The sequence below is a fragment of the Nycticebus coucang genome, chromosome 14 (genome assembly GCF_027406575.1).
Source record: "Nycticebus coucang isolate mNycCou1 chromosome 14, mNycCou1.pri, whole genome shotgun sequence".
Taxonomy (NCBI): Eukaryota; Metazoa; Chordata; class Mammalia; order Primates; family Lorisidae; genus Nycticebus; species Nycticebus coucang.
In genome coordinates this window covers 4,299,144-4,320,155 of record NC_069793.1, presented here as the reverse complement: position 1 = coordinate 4,320,155, position 21,012 = coordinate 4,299,144, and the positions used below count along the sequence as shown (strand labels likewise).

Here is a 21,012-nt window from a genome sequence, read left to right as displayed (position 1 = left end):
GAACCCCCCAGCCACAGTGTGCGTGGTGGGCACTCGCCCACTGAGCTATGGGTGCCACCCTTTCCTTTCCTTTTCTTTCTTTCATTCCCTCCCTCCCTCCCTCTCTCCTTCCTTCCTTTTCTTTTTCTTTCTTTCTTATTTGTTTTTTTGGGAGACAGAATCTTGCTTTGTTGCCTGCGCTGGAGTACAGTGGTGTCATCATACCTCACTGTAGCCCGAAACTCCTGGGTTCGAGTGATCCTCCTGCCTCAGCCTCAGGTTAAGAGAGCAGCTGAGACTACAGGCGCCCACCACCATGCTCAACTAACTGTTCTATTTTTTGTAGCGATGCCTTGTTGCTCAGTGTGGTCTTGAACTCTTGGCCTCAAACAATCCTCCTGCCTCGGCCTCCCAGACTGCTAGGATTACAGGTGTGAGCCACTGAACCCAGCCCTGAGTTTCTTTTTAGGCGTACATTTATCTTGCAGGATGAAGACCCTACTTGTCTCTTAGAGGTGATGTGAGCAGTCAATGGGTTTGCACGTGTCTGGGGCCACCTTCACTGGAGATCCCTTCCTCACGAGGGTTCCAACCTCACCAGACCCATCCTCACAGGGACCTGCCCTGCGCCAGTGAGATCCCCACTTGAGTACAACTGAGCCAGCTTTGGGCACCGAGGCCCTGGCTTCAGAGATGGCCTCGGCCACACACATGCTAGAGATCCCCAGGGCCATGTTATACAGTCTGGCCCTTGGTGACGCAGTCTCTTCTTGCCCAACATGTCATGCTGCCATGAGGCTTGGGGTGGTCCCAGGGTCCCAGAGGGAGTCAGGCGTCAGATTCGGTCATAGACATTGGTTGCTATCTAGAGTAGACCGTTAAGAGAAATGACAACATGGGGTGAGTCCTCCTCCTGTGAGAGCAGGGGTGGGGGAGCAGGCTGGGAGGAGAGGGTGGAGAGGCACATGGTGCAGGTGGATCTGTGCCTGGTGTGTGGTTAGGGGATGCAGGTCTGATTGCGGGGAAGGTACTGGAGGATCTGTGGGTTGGCCCATAGCACCCACCATGGAGCTGACAGTTATGATGAGGATGGAGGCCACCAGGGACCAGAGCCCAGCCCTGCCTCCTGATCAGGGTCACAAGAGAAATTCCGGATTCTTTCCTGACACCATGCAGGGCATGGATGACCAGATGACCAAGGGGCTACTTCCAGTCAACACTGGAGAGGGGCTTGGGGGTCCTCAATGTGCTCTGGAGGACTACATAAAGAAATGACACATTCATTACCCCCAAGTGCTGGGGACTAGAATCTGTGCCTCTTACGCCCAAGTATGAGTTGGTTTGCTGGACAGTGAGGTCTGTGAAAGCAGCTACGTGGTTGTGTTCACTGATGCGTCCACAGTGTGCAGGAGTTGGCACATACCATGCCGGGGGCTGGGGGGGAGTTAATGAAGGACGTGTGTGTGGAAGAGGGTGGGTGGGCAGACGGTGCTTTCCTGGTCTGCCGCCTTCCCCCAACGTCATGTGTGACGTTGTCCAGGCGAGGGTGTCAGGTGAGCAGTGAGGTGCATGAATTGTGTCTGGGATGTGGATTTGAGAGTCACCAGCAGATAGATGGTGTCTTCAGGCATCTGAAGGGGACAGACAGAGGAGGGAGCCACGGGGTTTCTGACAGCTCTAGGACAGCCAGTGTCCTTTCTCTGAAGCTATAAGAAGCAAAAGTTTCCAGAAGGATGGAGTGCTGGGCAGACCAGGGAGGGGAACTGTTGGGACATTTGGCAATGTAGAGTGAGAGGCTGCAGGAGGGGTGAGCAGGGAATGAGGGGGATCAGGGCCAATCAGGAGGGTGGGGCCAATTTTACAGACTTGTGAGCTGGCTTAGGTTCTGAGCTCTTTCTCAGCCTCAGTTTCTCCAACCACAGTGAAGAAGTTGGACCCACTGACGCCCACAGTGGTACCGTCCTTTGCCTTCACTCATGCCAGAGGCTGCCCAGTCTCCAGGCTTGTGCCTGCCCTGTGCCCCTCACCCCTTGCAGCTGCCCGTGACCAGGAGGGAGATGGGCAGAAGCCAAGGCCCAGAGAGTACCCACTCCCTCCACACAGCCTGTCAGGGCTCAGCGGTCAGGGCAGGGGAGGCCCCTCTCCCTTCTAGGGCTCAGAGGTGGGGCTCTGCCCCCTCAGACTCTTCACACTGCTGTAACCGGGATGGCTGTCAGTACCTGCAAACACAGATGCATGCACATCCTCACACAGGCAGACACGAACACGGGGACGCACACTCTGTTGGATTGGGGGCTACTGTTCTTGGAGTTCCTGCATCTGCCCTTGACCCCCCTCCCCATCTGTAAACACCCACCAAAATGGGGAGGCTGGAACTTTCCAGCACCCCCACTGCTGTCCTCCAGACCTGGGGCCCAGCACCTCCAGGCAGGAAGGGAGAACACCGGGTCTGCTGAGCAGGCCTTGCATGAATCTGCAGCACAAAGCAGGGAAGCCTGAGCCTAGCCCTGAGCAGAGCAGGACTGGACAGAACACAGGCTCCTGGGGCCTGGGCTAAGACTTTCTGCCTCTGGAGCCTCAGTCTACACCTGTAGAACTGCATTGACGACAGCTGCCTCCAGGCTGTGGAGGAGGCAGTGGTCCTCTAGGACCCTGTGTGGAGGTTCCAGGGCCCAGGAGGCCATTGCCTGGCGGGGGCGGGGATCTTAGGGAGCCTGGCCATACTGGTGTCCTAGTCTCATACTTCACCCACCTTTACAGTGACTCTATCAGGGTCCCAGATGAACCACAGTCTCCATTACCCCACTCTGAGCTCACAGAGCCCTATGGGGGAGGGCAGGAGAGCCCAGGCCACATGAAGAACCAAGTGTAATCTGGGTGGCTTTAGAGGTCAGCCTACAGGAGCATGGCCACTCAGAACCCACAAGGCTAGCGGGCCTGGTATCCAGCACAGGGCTGAGGTCTGAGAGCCAGTGGGGAGGCCCAGGCCTCGCCTCTCTCCTCAGTGACCTCTGGACTGTTCTCAGCTCCTCCTGAACCTGGCAGGAAAGCCAGGCCCCAAGGCTGGGTGCAGAGGCAGCATGTCTCTTGAGAGGCAGCAGGGAGAGGGTGGGGCAGAGGGGACACCCTGGGCTCCAGTTCCAGTCCTGCCTCCAGAGCTCTGTGTGTCCTTGGGCATTCTGTCAGAGCCTTAGTTTCCACATCTATAAAATGGTCCTAACAGTTGCTTCCCTCAGCAAACAACTGAGTCATTTGAGTTATACTGTCCCTAAAAATGACAAAAAATACTTAATGAAGCATTTTTGAGATTCTGTTTGAAGCATCAGAGAGCTATAAAACTGGACCCCATAGCTCACCTTCAGGTTAAGGCAACCCAGGAGTGAACAGGGCCCTCTGAGCTGCAAGGACAGAAGTGCATTGCTGGGCTGGTGGAAGGAGGGGGACTTGTCATCTGGGTGGTCACCAAGGTACACACCTTGCTATCTATTAGCTTTCAGTGGCCTGGTCTGGTGATGGCGATAACCAAGTCACCACCCTACTGTTGCCCACCTAGTAGAATGAAAGGATACGTCTAGCTGGGGGGACTCAGCCTGGGACACAAGGCTAGGGCTCCAGGTTTACCTGTGTGGTAAACTGTCCCTGACCCAGCAGTCCAAAAATCCCCTCAGGAGAGACTGTCTTCATTCCTTGCCTTAAAAAAACCCTGCAAATAATTTTCCAAAGTGTGTGCAGCTCCGCAGCAGGAGCCCTACCTGGCCCCTGGAGGAGGGGCTGTCCCTATGCCCAGAGGAGGGGCCAAGGGCAAGGAAAGGAACCTGCCAGCTAGACCTGGACTCAATGGGTGTGGCGAAGGCAAGTCGAGAGTAGGGTAAAGACAGGCGGGGGTGGAGGGGACAGCACTCTGACCTTTGGCCAGATAGACCTCAGCCTGTCCAACCCTCCCCCTGCTGTCCTCCAACTGGACACAAATACTTCCCGCCCAGGACATCTCCAGCCTGTCTAGGAGGTGGACACCAGCCCTGGTGGCCTAGGCCTGAATCAGCGGGTAAGTGCCCCCTCCTTAAGGCCCCTGCACCAGCTCAGGGGAGCAAATGGGAGGGCCAGGAGGGCGCATGGGTCGCCTGGAACCAGACACTCCACAGCCAACTCCTGTGATACTCTCCACTCACCATGTGGTGCCTCAGTTTCCCTGAGGAGCATATTCCTCTTTGCATAGCAAGTGTGCCCTGCTGATTCCATCTGCCCAAATGCCTGGGCCCCTCTTCTCAACTTATGAGAAAGAAACTTCTCTTAAAAGGAGCAGGAGCATTGTCTCCTCAGAGAAAGGCCAGGAGGCAGTGTGCACACTCAGAGGAAGGTGCTAATGGAGGGACTTCAGGCGCTAGGTGGAGAAACTTGGGGTGGAGGGTGACCTTGAGCTGGGCTGCAGGGGGTACTGGTGGGACAGTCAGTGACACCGTCTGATTGCAACACCTTGTGACAGACAGCTGCCCTAACCAGCTTGGACTCCTCAGGCCCTGGCGAGCTCATGCCCATTCCAGCTCTGAGCACTGGGCCCGCTCCGAGGTGCTGCACCCTACACCAGGATGTGCTCAAGGCCTGTGCCCTGCGAGCCCCTGCACCGCGTAGCTGTGACTGGGGGCACCCATGGCAATGAGATGTCTGGCGTCTGCCTGGTCAGGCACTGGCTGCAGGCCCCTGGAGAGCTGCAGAGACCCAGCTTCTCTGCCGTGCCTGTGCTGGCCAATCTGGCGGCCATAGCCACCTGCCGCCGCTATGTGGGCTGCGATCTCAACCGCACCTTTATCAGCACCTTCCTCACGTGAGTGCCCCCGCACCACCAGGTCGGCCCAGGCAGTAGAACATTGAGTCCACACCAGAAACTTCCCCTCCCGCCCCCAGCAGGGCGGCCCCCTCCCCCACCTTTGCTTTTGTGCTCCCTATGCTAGTGCTGCCCAGGAACTGAAAGTTCACAGAAAGCCAGATCACAGGCGGCGCCTGTGGCTCAGTCAGTAAGGCGCCGGCCCCATATACCAAGGGTGGCGGGTTCAAATCCGGCCCCGGCTGAACTGCAACAAAAAAATAGCTGGGTTTTCCTCTAGAAAGCCCTTCCTGACTGCAGGCTGGGTCAAGCCCTCCTCCGGGTTCCCCAGACACAGAGCTTCCTTCAGATCAGCCTATGGGCTGTTGCCTGCGTGTGTCCCAGCTGCTGTTCATGGCTTCCATCAAGGGCCATTCACTGAGCCCCATGTCCAGGCCAGGCTCTGGCCGGTTTGGGTGACAGAATGGCAGTACCAAGGTGTTAGCCTCAGCTGAATGGGGAAACAGAGGAAGAACCCAGCAACTACAACCCAGGAGGCTAAATGTGTGTGGGGGGCTACACAAAGCATGAAACCTGGCCAAAAGCAGTGGGGAAGGCTTCCTGGAGGAGGTGATGTCTCAGCCAACCCCAAAGGGTGAGTAAAAGTTAGCCAGGTGAAGAGAAGTTGATCCACTAGAGGTGAGACCAGCATGGTGCTCAGTGTGGCTAGAGCAGGTGTGGCTGGCATAAGAGCAGGAGAGGTGGGTGGGGGTCAGAGGAAGGCTGGAGACTTGAACTTTATGGGGAAGTTGGGAGCCAGTGAGGCTCTTGAACAGCAGTGAGCACAGCCAGAGGCTTTCCCTAGCTCTGCTCTGAGTGTCTCCTGCAGGGCCTCCTGCCGGCAGCTAATCAGTGAAGACTGACTGAGACTGCGGGCATCGGACATCGGGATCCTCCATTCCTGTCCCTGCAGTGCGAAGGCCAGCCCAGATGACCCATACGAGGTGACAAGAGCCCGGGAGCTAAATCAGCTGCTGGGGCCCAAAGCCTCCAGCCAGGCCTTTGACTTTGTCCTCGATCTGCACAATACCACAGCGAACGTGGGCACCTGCCTCATCATCGACACTAACAACGACGACGTCTTTGCCATGCACCTGTGCCACCACCTGCAGGTGGCCCCAGCCCCCCCAGCATGTAGCCCCCAGGGTCAGAGAGGGGGAGGCAGGGAAGGAAAGGGCAGAGAGAGGGAGGCAGAGAGGACAGCGTCCCTCTTCCCTGGGCCTAGTTTCCCCGGGTTCCAATGATCTGCCACCTACAAGTACTCCAGGCCCTCTGGAACCCCAGCTCCCCTGCCAGAGGACAAAGGGAGACTGGGCCAGGGTGGATGGTGCCTTGTGCGTCCTCCATGCTCCCCTGCTCCATCTCAGTTTCCCCTCCCAAGTAGGCCTGGGGCCCTAATGCCCTCTCACCCTCAGCTGCAGAACCCGGAGCTGACCTGCCGGGTCTTCCTGTACCAGCAGCCTGGGGAGGAGCGCTTCAGCCTGAGCTCTGTGGCAAAGAACGGAATAAGTGGGTTGTGGCCTGAGGGGGAAGTGAGCGGGGCCAAGAGACAGGGAAGGGCGGGGTTCTCTGAGCAGGGCCCCAGGTCTGAGGCCCGACAGCTCACCTGGGCCCTGGCCTTACCCCTCACCTCTGATCCCGAGGCCTGGAGCTGGGCCCCCAGCCTCAGGGTGTGCTGCGGGCTGACCTTTTCTCCCGGATGAAGGCCCTGGTGGCCACAGTTCTGGACTTCATCGAACTCTTCAATCAGGGTGAGACCCAAGGGGATTGCCAAAACTGAGTTCCAGAGAGAGTGGGCCTGGCCCTGGCTTAGGGGTCAGGGAGCCAGGCTCACAAATGGGCTGGGACCCAGCCCTGAGTGGCCCTGACAGCCCCGTCTGACCCCTTGCCGGGATGGAGAGACCAGTCTCCACACCTAGCCTCCTACGCAGGCACAGCCTTTCCTGCCTTTGAGATGAAAGCCTATAGTGTCGTGGGCACCGTGGACTTCCCACGTACAAAGGATGGGCACCTGGCAGGCACCGTGCATCCTAGGCTGCAGGTGTGTGTGTGGGGGGGTGGGACTTCCAGGGTCACAGCCTTAGGAGCTGTCAGGGAAAACTGAGGCCCAGAGGAACCAAGACCCAGAGGTCACCAGCACCTCTGCCCTTCACCCCTGCTCTGCTCCTACTGCCTTCCCTGAATCCCCCATACCCAGGCCTAGCACTTGGGGCTGATCCTCACAGCCCATGTGGAGGACATGAATGGGCTCCTCAACAGCTGGGCAAGCTTCCCCTGGCTGCAGAAGGCAGAGGGAGGGAGGGAGGGGATGTGGAGCAGTCATGACCCAATTTACCTACTTGAAGGTGCAAATGCAGGGCTCTCTCCTTATTTTCCAATTGATTCCACAAGCATCCTCATGCTTGTTAGCAGGTTGTCCAATATCTCTCTCTCTCCAGGCCTTCCCTTCCTGAATGTTCCCGGATTGAGCAATCCTGTTTCTGCACATTGGGGGTGGGTGTCTGGGAAGAACTGGCAGCCCACTAGCTGCTGCTCTGTTTGTTGCCACACGAGGTCGCTGTTGAGTAGAGTCTTGTGCAGTCTGGTGGCCTTTGTTCCCTAAAGTTTTGAGGTGTTATCTTACTTGCAATGCTTGTAATGACATTATGGTAGAGGGAGCACCATCCTTTCAGTATTAAGGGCTAGAGGGTCTTAAGCCCAGCCCATTTACCTTGCTGATGTTAAGTAATAACAGTCCTTTTGGATATTTTCTCCTATACTTTTAAGATTTATTTCATAAAGTAGTATTAATATATCATACTGTATGCCAGATACTGTTTTAATTACAATTAACCTATTTAATTTAAGCCTCAGAATGATATGAGGAGATATTATGATCTCCATTTTACAAATGAGAAAACTGAGGACCAGAGAAGTGACTTGCTCAAGGTCACACACATGTTAGCAAAGATTCGAACCCAGGCTTTGATATCCATGTCCATACCATTAAGCTCCATTCCCATGGTGACAGACATCTTCTCAAGGTGACTGGTGTCTCCATTTCTAAACACAGAGCAGGTTGGTATCTTACTAGACCCCCCGACACATTGATTAAGGAAGTGAAGAGTGAGGTGGAAAAGTCCCCAAGTGAGGGGCACTCTTGGATGCTGAGCTGGGGGTCAGGGTGGAAATTGGCCCCCAGCAGCCTTGGTCTTTGGCTCTCCTCCCAGGACCAAGACTTTGAGCCACTGCAGCCTGGTGCTCCCATCTTCCAGATGTTCAGCGGTGAGGATGTGCTGTATGAGGGAGAGTCTACTGTGTACCCCGTGTTCATTAATGAGGCTGCCTATTATGAAAAGGGCATTGCGTTCTTCCAGACTAAGAAGCTCACAGTCTCTGTGCCTGCTCTGCCTGCGCTGACCTCTGCCTGCACCCCAGGTCCCTGACTCAATCCACACTTGCCCGGCCTCAGCCTTTCCATCTGAACAATGGGTCCTGAGGCACAGTTCCGAGCTCAGGACCCCTTTTGCCACCTGCTGTGCATCATATTCCTTGCCCAGGCCCCCTAACCACAGGCTTCAGTTTCCCATTCTACAAAATGGAAAATATGGTCCATGGTTGTGTCCTCTGTCCTGCATGACCCCTGTCTGGGGGTGGGGGAGTGAATGGAGGGGAGGTGTCACCACAGGATCTAGGCAGATCTGGCCAGTGTAGCCTTAGATGTGCTGGTGGTGGCTGTCTCTGTGCCTGCAGTTGTCAGACCATGCCCAGGACAACATCTGATAGTGTGGTGGAAGCCTTGGAGGGCTGTCCTAGAGCCAGCAGAGGGGCTTTTAGAGGAGGCCACAACTCAGAGGGGACCGCAACCCCTATGCAATGCTGAGGTTAGTCTGGGGAGAGCAGAGGCACGTGCCAGTACTGTGTCGTCTTTGGGGGTGTGTGTGCATTTTTCCATGCACATGTGTTTCTTTTTTTTGAGAAAAAAGTAGAGTGCCCTGGCGTCACAGCTCACAGCAACCTCAAACTCTTGAGCTTAAGCAATTCTCTTACCTCAACCTCTCAAGTAGCTATGACTACAGGCACCCGTCACAACACCCGGCTATTTTTGTTGTTGTTGCAGTTGTCATTGTTGTTTAGCAGGCCCGAGCCAGGCTTGAACCCGCCAGCCTGGGTGTATGTGACTGGTGCTCTACTCACTGAGCTACAGACGCTGAGCCCACCCACAAATGTGTTTCTGAGAGCCTCAGTACCTTGGGTATTCTGAGGTGCTCTGTGTGTGGGCAGGTGCACAGTCCAGGTGTACATTTTCAGGTGTATAATGAGCCTCATGCCCACAGCAGCTCAGGGGGAGGAGCTATGGCTGGGTGAAGACTTTCACTGCCCAGGACAATCTAACCAGCTACAGAGATGCAGGGATACAGTACCTTGGGTCAGGGCAGAGGAAAGTCTAACCTGGAGGCTAAAGCTCCTTTCCATCACCTCCCCCACCCCCAGGACACCCCACACCGGCATTAGAGGAGAGCCCAGCACAGGATCAGCTGCTTTCTCTCAGTCCTGATGCAGCCACTTTGCAGGCAGGACAGAGTAGGCAGGGCAGCTTGGGCCCCACTGCAGTGTCACACTGCCCACCCCTGCCCAAACCCAACAGACTGTGGCTGGACGGCTGGGGATGCTGGCGCCCAGAGCTCCATCCTCTGGAAGCATCCCTCCCTGGACCCTGACACCCCCCGCCTGACCCATCCATCTCCCCGCGGCCACGGCTGCCACACTGCCTCCTGGTATTGAGCAGTGAGATGAGAAGGTGTGAAGGATATGGGGGCACCAGGGACGGGCTGGCAGGCAAGATGGATGAGTGGGCGGGGGCAGGAGGCGCCTCTGGCAGGAGGGGCATGCAAGGCTGTGTGTGTGCATGTTGTGTCTGTGTGGTTAAGTCTGTGTACACAGGAGCACGCACATGTGTGCCCCAGCGTGGTGGTGGGCCTGAAGGCTTCTGAGTGTGTGTGGGTGCATGTTGCTTAGCTTGGGTCAGTGTGCTCGTGTGCACGTGTGTGTGTTTCCCATAACACAGATCAAAGGTGTGTGCATGCATGTCAGGAGCCAACAGAACTCCAGGCTGGCCTGCTGCTGGGAGTCTCTGCTAACAAGGAGCCACCAATACTGGTCAGATTCCCAGCCCCTTCATCACTTGCCCATCCCAATTTCCCACCTACCACACTGTGAGTCCTGGGACAGTGGTGGCATGGCCATATCTCCCTGGGTTACTCTAGGAGCTGTGGAGCCCCTCCATCTCATGTAGAGTATCCCCATCTTGCCTGGCAGCAACCCCCAGAGCTGATAGCAGCCTTTCCCCACACAGCTGGGCATGGGTCTGTGCTGGGGGTTGGCCTTCCTTCCTTCCCATGGCCCTGGTGCCAGCCCACCCTCTCCCCGTGGGATCCCGGCCAGCTCTGCAGGCTGCAGTCTGGTACATAGGGGACTGAGCCACAGATAACCCAAGGCTGCAGGGACAAGGTCTGCTCCGGCACAAGGACCCAGGAGGGCCCAAGGGCCACACTCAGAGAGAAGCAGCCCCTCCCACCCAACGTCCCCAGCACAGGGCTCTGGAAAAGATGAAGGTAGTCTCACTGGCTTAGAGGATACCTGGCCCAGGCTAGGGGCTCTGGTCTGGAAGATAGCCAGGGTGCTCCTTCCCAGATGGGGCTGACCTGTGGTGGTCCAGCCAGATGGCCCCTTTGGCAAGGGTCAGATGGCCAAAGGCACTCTCAGCCAAGGGGCAGCAGCAGCTGAGGGGGCGCTCCACTCCTCTGCCTTCTTGACCAGGGATCAAGGTGTCGCTCATGTGCCCAGCCCCAGGACAGGCTGGGGCAACCTGCAGAAGGTGCTCAGTCAGGCTGGAGAGACGGGAAAGACCCACAGGCAGAGTGGACACTCACCTCTGACCTGGGCCAGCCTCGGGGTTTCCACCCGCAGCCGTGCACTGCTCCCAGCTCTGGGCTGTGCTAGACCATTCCAGGCAGAAGAGATTATGCACTTAGGCCAGTTGTGGAAACTGAGGCACAGAGACTGTAGGGACCTGCCAGTGTCATTATAGAGCTCAGGGATGAGCTGTTGGGAGGATCTGGGCTTCTGTTGCCCAGTCAGGGGGCTCTGCACTGAAGGCAACACTTGCTGCTGGCCCCTCGTGTTCCCAGCTTCACACCAGCTGCACCCTCCCGCCCCCCAGGCTGCCTGGGTCAGGGGTCCAAGTTCCGGTGAGGGGACATTGCCTCCGCCATTCAGCCCCGGATCTGCTGCCTTCCAACCTCCCCAAGGCCTCGTGGGCCCAGGCCCTCCAGTCAACCAGGCTGGGGGCCCCTCTGGACACTTCACCCCCATCCCCCACTCCCCTCACCCCCTGCCTGGGCCCATTGATCTGATTGGGAATGGCCTGGGGCTCTGAGCTGGAGAGGGAGGGACATACAGATGGAGGGTGAGGAGGGAGGAGAGGGAAGCTTTCCACCTGCCCTCCTCCCATGCAGCACCCACCCCTGGAGCTGATCCAGTCCAGGAGGTGGCCTCAAAACAGCACAGTCTGAGAGTGGCTTGGAGAAGGGGACCTGCAGACGCCAGGGCCAGCATCCACCTGCAGAGACCAGGTGTCCTGCTTAAGTGGGAAAACCACGACCTGGGAATGTGGATAGACGGTGATCAAGGAGGCAAGGACAGTCCTGCTAAGAGCCTGGGTACTGCGTGAGGTCTCGGGTCTCACTTGTGGTGCTGAGCGGACCAGGAGACCCGGAGAGGAGACAACCCCTCCTGGCAGGTGGGGTCCCCTGGCTGGCAGCCACAGCCCAGCCCCAGCTGAACCGTATTTCTCCAGGAGCTGGACATCCTGTCTGTCTCCATGGCAGGTATGCTGTGGGCAATTTAGGGTGGCCATTTAGGTGGGCTCAGGCCTCAGGGTGGGTGGGCAGGGAGGGAAATGAGAAAGCCCCCCTGGTCCTAGGCCCTGGGCAGGAGGGTGGGGCAGAGATGCCTCAGGCTGAGGCCTCAGATCCTGCCAGGGCAGGACTCATAGCTGCCAAGTGTGATTATGGGGGTGCCGAGGGACAAGGAGACCAAGCCATTCCTGGGAGATGAGGGCTGTCAGGCGTGTGTGACCCTATGCCTCTCTGATGCACTCTCTGGACCTCGGCCCCTTGAACGTCAGAGTGGGGGGCTTGACTTAGAAGCCTCTAACTCCCTTCCAGACTGGACATTCCAGCCTCTGGGGAATTGTCATATCTGGCCCCTGGGTGTGCTGACTTCTGATGGGACTGAGCAGAGGACAGACCCCTCCCCAGAGTTCCTGAAAGTACTGACGGGTGGCACTTTGGGATGGACAGGGGTGGGCCATAGAAGACTTGGGAGCCAGTGACCACCTATCAAGCCCTGAGGCCCATTAAAGCCACAAGTCCCTGCCCTTGGGACCCATCACCATGGACCCTGGGGGCTGGCATCAACTGCTAGATGACATCATACTGGCTCCAATGGGACAGCTAAGTGACAAGCAGTTACCCCTCTGATGGCCTGGCCCCTAGTGGTGGAGGTCATCAGCCCTTCCATCTGTCCTGCCCCATGGTGCTCAGACCTGATGTGGTCCAGCCCTCTCGGACAGACCCCCCCCACCTGGACTGCAGAGTCCCAGGGGAAGGTGCCACTTCTCACACAGGGGGCTCAGGGCTGCTGAGGACACAGCCTGAGCCCTGGGCTCCTCCCTCTCACCAGGCACTTGTTTTTCTATTTGTTGGAGACGGAGCCTCATTTTGTCACCCTTGGTAGAGTGCTGTGGGATCTTAGCTCACAGCAACCTCAAGCTTTTGGGTTCAAGTGATTCTCTTGCCTCAGCCTCCCAGGTAGCTGGGACTATAGATGCCTGCCACTGCGCCCGGCTATTTTCTTTTTAGAGATGGGATCTCACTCTTTCTCAGGTTGGTCTTGAACTCGTGAGCTCAGGCAATCCATCTGCCTCAGCCTCCTAAGTGCTGGGATTACACGCGTGAGCCACCGTGCCCGGTACACCAGGCACTTTTTAAGGCCAGCTCCAGCCAGGCACTGTCCACCTGGAGCTCATTAGGTGGTCTAGCTTCCCGGGGATCTCCCTGCACCCATCTGTCTATTGGTCCACCCATCTCTCCAACACCAGTCTCTGCCCCTCTGCTCAGGGGATCCCAGAGTTCTGCAGTTGTGAAAACACCCCTCCCTCCAGGCTGCTCAGCTAGGGGCACTGCTGGGAAGGAGACCTTGTCCCCTGACTCCTGGCCACTGTGGCTTCCATGGCCTCATCAGGTCCTCCACCCCTTACGGGGCTGCTATAAAATAATAGTGTTATTTTTCAGAAATTTTTTCATTAAATTTTTTTTTTTTTATTGTTGGGGATTCCTTAAGGGTATAAAGAACCAGGCTACACTGGTTGCATTTGTTAGATAAAGTCCCTCTTTTTTTTCTTTGAGACAGAATCTCACTATGTCACCCTCAGTAGAGTGCCGTAGCATCACAGCTCACAGCAACCTCAAACTCTTGGGCTTAAGTGATTCTCTTGCCAGCCTCCCAAGTAGCTGGGACTACAGGCACCTGCCACAATGCCCCGCTATTTTTTGTTGGAGTTGTCATTGCCGTTTAGTTGGTCTGGGCTGGGTTCGAACCCGCCACACTTGGTGTATGTGGCTGGTGCCATAATCACTGTGCTAGGGGCACCAAGCCGGTAAAGTCCCTCTTATAACTGTGTCCCACCCCAAGAAGTGTGTCACACATTATGACCCTCATCCCCCTCCCTCCTTCCCTCTATCCACTCCCCCATTCACCCATTCCCCTCATTAAAAAATATTTAATTGTGGTAAAATATATGTAACATAAAATTTACCACCTCACCATTTTTAAGTAACAGTTAAGTGGCATTAAGTACTTTCACATAGGTGCAACACTTGCCACCATCCATCTCTGGAACTTTTTGCTTCTTGCAAAACTGTCCCCATTAAACCAACTCTTCATTTCCTCTTCTCCAGCCCTGGGTAATCGCCATTCAGCTTTGTTTCTCTGAATTTGCAGGAACACACACTATTTGTCTTTGGGTCTGGTTCATTTCACTGAGCATCATGTCCTCAAATCCATCCATGCTGCAGCCTGTGTCAGAATGTCCTTCCTTTTTAAGGCTGAATAAATAATATTCCCTTGTCTGTACATAGCACTTTTATTTTTTTGAGACAGAGTCTGACTGTGTCACTGTTGGTAGAGTGCCGTGGTGTCATAACTCACAGTAACCTGAAACTCTTGGGTTCAATTAGGTGGGACTACAGGCACCCACCACAATGTCCGGCTAGTGTTTGTATTTTTAGTACAGACAGGATCTCACTCTTGCCCAGGCTGGACTGGGACTCCTGACCTCAAGGGATCCTTGTGCCTCGGCCTCCTACCCCTGGCTAGCACATTTTGTTTATCCATCATCCTTAGACAGACACTTGGGTTGCTTCCACCTTTTGGTTATTGTAAATAATGCTGCTGTGAACATAGATGTGCAAATATTTCTTTAGGTTCCTTCTTTCAGAGGTGGAGTTTCTGGGTCATACGGTATTTCTCTTTTTCGTTTTATGAGGAACAACCATGCCGTCTTCCACGGCAGCTGCATCATCCACACTCCCACCAGCAATGCACAGGGCCACAATTTCTTCACATCCTCACCAGCACATGTTGCTTTCCAGTTTCTTTTTGATAGCTACCTCCACTGGTGGAAAACAGTACCTTACTGTGGTTAGGATTTTTTTTTTCTTAAACCAGAGGATAGAGGGTGGTAAAGGTTGTGGCCAAAGCTTGTACCAGGATCCAAAGACAGGATCTTTACAAAAGAGCAAAGAGGGCGGCGCCTGTGGCTCAGTGAGCAGGGCGCTGGCCCCATATACCGAGGGTAGTTCAAAACCAGCCCCGGCCAAACTGCAACAAAAAAATAGCTGGGTGTTGTGGTGGGCACCTGTAGTCCCAGCTGCTTGGGAGGCTGAGGCAGGAGGATCACTCGTGCCCAAGAGTTTGAGGTTGCTGTGAGCTGTGACGCCACAGCATTCTGTCAAGGGCGACATAGTGAGACTCTGTCTCAAGAAAAAAAAAAAAAGATAATGTTGTGTGAAAATTCAAAGGAAGAAATGTAACAAAATTATCAAAATCGGGCGGTGCCTGTGGCTCAGTGAGTAGGGCGCCGGCCCCATATACCGAGGGTGGCAGGTTCAAACCCAGCCCCGGCCAAACTGCAACCAAAAATAGCCGGGCGTTGTGGCGGGCGCCTGTAGTTCCAGCTGCTTGGGAGGCTGAGGCAAGAGAATCGCCTAAGCCCAGGAGCTGGAGGTTGCTGTGAGTCCTGTGACGTCATGGCACTCTACCGAGGGCAGTAAAGTGAGACTGTGTTTCTACAAAAAAAAAAAGAGCAAAGAGAGGCTTGGTGTCTGTAGCTCAGGTGGCTGGGGGGCCAGCCACATACACTGGAACTGACAGGTTCGAATCCAGTCCGGGGCCAAAAATAGCTGGGCGTTGTGGCAGGCTCCTGTAGTCCCAGCTACCTTGGAGGCTGAGGCAAGAGAATTACTTGGGCCCAGGACTTTGAGGTTGCTGTGAGCTGTGATGTCACAGAACTCTACCTGGGGCAACAGCTTGAGACGGTCTCAAAAAAAAAGGGAAGGGAAGGGAGAAAGAAAGAAGGGAAGGGAAGGGAAGGGAAGGGAGAGGAGAAGAAAGAAAGAAAGAAGGAAGGAAGGAAGGAAGGAAGGAAGGAAGGAAGGAAGGAAGGAAGGAAGGAAGGAAGGAAGGAAGGAAGGAAGGAAAGAGGAAGGGAAGGGAGAGGAGAAAGAAAGAAAGAAGGAAGGAAGAAAAGAAAGGAAAGAAAACCAGAGAAAGAGATGTTAGGATAGGCTTCTGGAGACAAGATTTGAGCAGATTCTCAAGATCAGGGATGGACAATTTGTGGTTGACAGAGGGCTCTTCTCAGCTCAGCTCTCCTTAACAGTCACATACCAAGGGCAGGGGGTCAGTGACTGTCGGTGACCTTTGACCCCTCCATCGTTATGCAGCTGTTAGTTAAGTAGTACCAGGCAGCTGGGTCTCCACAGAGCTTGGAAAGACCCCCTCCCCACACCTCACATGCATGTCATCTAGAACAAGTGCCGTTTATGAAGGGCCCACTGCACACCTGGCCCTGTGTGTGTCATCACCGAGCCTCACCTAGGCCCTATGAGGTAGGTATTAGGAACCTCTCAAGACAGTTGTGGAAACTGAGGCTCTAGGAGGTGAAACAATTTCCTCAAGGCCACATAGCCACAGGATGGCTCAAAAATTCTCTGGGGAGCAAGACAAACCCTGTCATCACCCTCGAGGAACTTGCTGGGAAAAAGACTTTAAATGAGCATTTGCCTTGTGGAGCGATGCCGAGGGGTAGGGTACCAGGGAACACAGATGGCAGTCAGGGAGGGCTTCTTGGAGAAGGAGGCATGCAGGGCAACCTGAAGGATGAGAGCTGGCTAGATGATGAGTGGTGAAGGGCGAGGCGGTCGGGGGCCCATGCTGTTGTTCTCTCTCCCCAGGCTTCCTGTCTGCCAGCTTTGGTGTACTTATCCCTTCAGAGACCTGCACTCTGCCCATGGCCAGCTCCAGCTGGGAGCCCCCACTGGGGACCATGTTCCCATCAGGCCCTTGTACCAGCTCCACTGGGACCCACACTGTGACCGGGCCCAGTGGGCAGTGCCCCAAGAACCCACATGTGTCCAATGTGACAGTTCAGCTGGAGATGAGGCCTCTCTGGGAGGAATTCAACCAGCTGGGAACGGAGATGATTGTCACCAAGGCGGGCAGGTGTGGGCAGTGGGGGCAGGGCGGGAGCCAGGGCTGCATCCGTGTCCAGGTTACTGAGCACCTGCCCCCCACAGGAGGATGTTCCCCACTTTCCAGGTGAAGATCCTGGGCATGGACACGCTGGCTGACTACGCCCTGCTCATGGACTTCATCCCACTGGACGACAAGAGATACAGGTTGGGGCTGTCTGGGGGAGCAGGCTCAGATATCGGGTGCTGGACCCAGGGACTAGGCCCTATTGCACTACAGGGTGAGCCAGTGAGGTTCAGCCTGGGGCAACAGCCCCCAGGGGCAGGAGGGAGCCTGGTGCAACAGCCTTACATGGGCAGTGTGCTGGCCTGGGTGGGCCAAGTGGTCTAGCCCAGGGAAGCGGGGGAATCCTGACGCCCACCAGCCTGGTGTAGCTGCAGGGAACTCAGAGCCTGCTGGTATTCTCTGAGCCTCAAGTTCCTCATCTGCAAGGTGTCCACCAGGCTGGGTGGCCGTGGTGGCCTCTTCACCCCGTCCTGCCCAGGCTTGGCCCCAGAGGGGTGGCCCTCACCACCTTGCTCTGCCCCCAGGTATGCTTTCCACAGCTCGGCCTGGCTGGTGGCAGGCAAGGCGGACCCGGCCACACCCGGCCGCGTGCACTTCCACCCTGACTCACCAGCCAAGGGTGCCCAGTGGATGCGCCAGATCGTGTCCTTCGATAAGCTCAAGCTGACCAACAACCTGCTGGATGACAATGGCCACGTGAGGCCTGGGCTGCAGTGGGGTGGGGCCGGGCCAGGCTGGGGAGGCTGGGCCTGATTGTGATGAAGCCTGGAGCTGGGGCTAGACCTGCAGTGCCCAGTGGCCTTGGTATTGGCACCTCTGTCCAGTGCTGATGGCCAAGGCTGGGGCTGAGCTCACCTGGCTGGATGGCAGATAGGGCTGTTCAGGCAGGTGGGAAAGTGGGTGGGGGTGAAGGATGTTCCGGCAGATATTGTCCTCTCCTGGGAGAGGGAGACACTATATGAAATGTCCAGCATAGGGCCATTGTAGGTGCCAGAAGATAGCACTATTGACACTTGGTCAGACAAAGATCCCTGCCCTCCCAGGGCTCACGTCCTGGGGCAGGGCAGATGCTAAGCCAGGAATCCAGAAGACACTGTATACTGGGTCTCAGACAGTAGCAACTGCCAAAGAGAAAAAGAGACTAGGAAGATGACAGAAACAGAGGGGGGCTGTTCCTTTCAGGGAGCTCAGGAAGTTGATGAGTGACATTTGAACGGATCTGAGGGATGGGGGAACCTATGCATATCAGGGAGGAGTGCTCCAGCCAGAGTGAACGGCAAGTGCAAAGGCCTGAGGCCAGGGAATGTTGGGTCAGTTGGGGGAGTTGCCAGGAGCCTTCCATGTGGATAATATGGAGTGAGGAGGGGAAATAGGGTGGTGGGAGAGCGCCTAGAGGTGGCCGGGCTGATTGTTCAGCTCCAGTGGCCAAGGTGATTGACTCTGGCTTTTACCATGCCAGGTGGGAGCTACGGGAGGTCTGAAGCAGGCACTATTGATGTGGCTTGCCAGGGAAGCTGTGTTGAGCAGGCACAGAGGGGCAAAGTGGAGGCAGGGAGGCCAGCCAGGAGGCAACCAGGAAAATCAGGTGACAGAGGACAGGGGCTGGCCAGCATGGAGGCAGCGGGGTGGCAGAGGTGGTCAGATTCTGGATAGTTTTGGAGGTAAAGCTGACAGTGGGTGTGGGGTGTGAGAGAAGGCAAAGTTGCACAGACGTTAAAACACAAAGGAGCCTTTCGACACAGAACTGTAGGCACTCAAGTTCAGGTCCTGCACTGACATTGAAGGAAGAGGGTGGCAGGCCTCTGCCCGGAGAGAAGGGCTGCAGCCCTAGAGAGCCTGCAGTACCCCCCTCCCCCGCCGCACAGCTGTCCCATGCCCTCCTGCAGATCATTCTCAACTCCATGCACCGCTACCAGCCCCGTTTCCATGTGGTATTCGTGGATCCTCGCAAGGACAGTGAACGCTATGCCCAGGAGAACTTCAAGTCCTTCATCTTCACAGAGACCCAGTTCACAGCAGTGACAGCATATCAGAACCACCGGGTGGGTCAGCCCTGGCTTGTGATACACCAGCTGCTGGCCCACGTCAGGAGGGTGCAGACTGAGCCACAAGGCCTCTCCTCTCTCCATGGGCATCTGCCCACAGTCCTTCCCCTGCCTGCCCAGCCATAGGCTCCAGGGTTCCTGGGCAAAGAGCCTGGGTTCCAGGGTCTCCTGACTGGAGGGTCCCAGGGGACCATAGTGACTGAGCCTGGCTCAGAGCCAACTCACAATTTCACTTTCTCCTCTATAGATCACCCAGCTGAAAATCGCCAGCAACCCTTTTGCCAAGGGCTTTAGAGAGAATGACCTGGACTCCTGGTACTGTTTGGTCCTGATGTTTTGCCCAGTGGCCCTGCCTTGCCCCCACCCCAGGCATCTTTTGAGGCCTCAGCTCCTGACCTAAGGGTCAGGGTCATCCCTCTGACTTGTACTGGACCCATCATCACACTCTGCCTGTGATCCCTGGTCTGGGTTCCTCCTCTTGGCCCTCTCCCCATTCCTGTTTGGTCCCTTTGCAGGTCTGTGACCCCACGGCCCCTGCTTGGTGTCCCAGCCCGGAGTCGCAGCAGCCTCAGTCCTTGTCTCCTGAAGAGTGCTACAGAGAGGGAGAAAGGTAAGACCTCAGTCCAGCACTGTGGGCAGGAAGCAAGGGGACAAGGCCACAGAGCATCTAGGAAGGGGCTTCCTCGAGCTCAGCAAGCTTACTGGGCACCTGTGTGGATGCCGAGGGGAAGGCAGAAATTCCTGAGACAACATAGAGCCCAGAGCAGAGAGAACAGGGTAGGGACAGATGCTGAGAACAGAGGTAGGAAGTATCAGTAGGGCTTCCTAGAGGTGGTCTGGGGAGGTCTGGTGACTCCCTAGCTGGGCTTGGGTGACTAGGAAGGGCTTGGACCAAGGGAGAAGGTGGGGAAGAAATTCCAGGCAGAGAGAAAGCAAGGGCAAAGGCTGGGAGGTAGGCAACTTGGGACAAGAAGGGCAGAGAAGGGGACAGGGCTGGCCTGACATGAGGGATGAGGATATGAGGGGAGGCCTGGGGTCTACTCACAGCATTTCCCCCCTCAGGCCTCAACAGGGCTTCAGATTCTACCTCCATGACCCCTCCCCAGCTCCACCATCAGCTGCTGCCCCCACCCGAGGCTCTGTTGGCCACAGCCACCTACAGGTCCCTCACCTACCAGGGTCTGTACCCTGGAGCCCCAAGACATCTGGGCATCCCAAGGGCCCGACCGGTACCATACCCCGTCCCCAACATCCAGGCTAACAGGGATGAAGGAGGCCTGCCTCTCCCCGATGGGCTGGGATCTCCCACAACTGTGTGCCTAAGACATGACCAAGACTCAGTAATGGCGGAAGCCCTGTAGAAGCCATTCTACTTGGGACCTCATACTCCGTGTGTGAATCAGCCCCTGCCCCACCCCCTCCAGCCCCACCTCTGCAGAGACACACCCCTTCCACCCCTCAACTTTCCTGTCTCAAGGAATAGAGGGTAGGTGGAAGCCCAGAGAAAGAGGCACCTACTCAGAGTCACAGCAAGCTCTGGCTGTGCTAGGCTTAGAACCAGGCCTCCTACATCCCAATCCCAGCAACCATGAGTGTGGGGTGACTGCCCCTAACACGCTTTTTTCTCTCCTCAACATTAAACCATTTGGCACGAGTGGTCAGAGCATTTCTGTCCTAGGGGGTTCAGGGTGGAGGCCCTCATGAACTCCAGTCCCCACACAAGCCCTGCAGGTATCTCAAAGCTCTATCTGGTGCCCTGTGTGCACACGATCATGGTAAATGTGGTGACACCAGCTGAGGCAACTGCTGCATTTAACCTGGGTAGGACACTGGAGTCCTGCTCCTTGCTTTGTGTTGACACATAGGACCTGCTTAAAATCACAGAGCAAAGCTGCCATGTTTGAGTGTTGCATGCAAGGGTGGGGTCATCTGGTCCCAGACCACCAGGATCCATGGAAGAGCGAGGAACCACGTTAGGCAGTGACCACGGGGGGCAACGTGAGGATGGAAGGAGGGACTTGGGAATCTCCTCAAGATTCAAGGCAGGAGGGAAGAACAGCTTTGGACTGCGGGAAAAGGAGGGCAAGGGTCTGAGGCTAGAGTTGGTGCGACGGAGTCTGAACCAGGAGAAAACAGAGGGCGACGCAACCCTAGCCAGCCCCAGCGTCGGCCCGCCCCTACCGGAAACCTAACCTGCCAGGCCCACGCCCCTTCCGGCCACGCCCTCGGGCCGCGCCCCTCCGCCGTCCCTCGGAACTAAAGCTC

At 56.2% G+C, this 21,012-nt stretch overlaps 2 protein-coding genes across 7 annotated transcripts; both read left to right on the top strand.

Annotated features, from left to right (window-relative positions):
* Window positions 1–3,856: 3,856 nt before the first annotated feature.
* Window positions 3,857–8,432, top strand: ACY3 (aminoacylase 3). Of its 2 annotated transcripts, none has more exons than XM_053562529.1 (7): window positions 3,857–4,024; window positions 4,467–4,801; window positions 5,754–5,952; window positions 6,256–6,349; window positions 6,484–6,591; window positions 6,772–6,881; window positions 8,050–8,432. In XM_053562529.1, exons 2-7 carry the CDS (start codon window positions 4,566–4,568, stop codon window positions 8,263–8,265), a joined length of 963 nt encoding a protein of 320 aa, XP_053418504.1. In that variant the 5' UTR covers window positions 3,857–4,024; window positions 4,467–4,565; the 3' UTR covers window positions 8,266–8,432. The 2 variants fall into 2 exon arrangements, with proteins under 2 accessions (XP_053418504.1, XP_053418503.1); XM_053562528.1 differs by having other exon boundaries at window positions 3,858–4,024; window positions 4,463–4,801.
* A 132-nt stretch (window positions 8,433–8,564) lies between these two features.
* Window positions 8,565–20,111, top strand: TBX10 (T-box transcription factor 10). Of its 5 annotated transcripts, none has more exons than XM_053562522.1 (9): window positions 8,565–8,703; window positions 9,468–11,709; window positions 16,399–16,666; window positions 16,741–16,842; window positions 17,227–17,398; window positions 18,589–18,744; window positions 18,995–19,062; window positions 19,263–19,357; window positions 19,810–20,111. In XM_053562522.1, the coding sequence occupies exons 2-9, from the start codon at window positions 11,703–11,705 to the stop codon at window positions 20,106–20,108; spliced, it is 1,167 nt and encodes a 388-aa protein (XP_053418497.1). In that variant the 5' UTR covers window positions 8,565–8,703; window positions 9,468–11,702; the 3' UTR covers window positions 20,109–20,111. The 5 variants fall into 5 exon arrangements, with proteins under 5 accessions (XP_053418497.1, XP_053418500.1, XP_053418498.1 ...); XM_053562525.1 differs by having other exon boundaries at window positions 8,565–9,620; window positions 9,914–11,709; XM_053562523.1 differs by having other exon boundaries at window positions 8,565–9,620; window positions 9,888–11,709.
* Window positions 20,112–21,012: the final 901 nt, after the last annotated feature.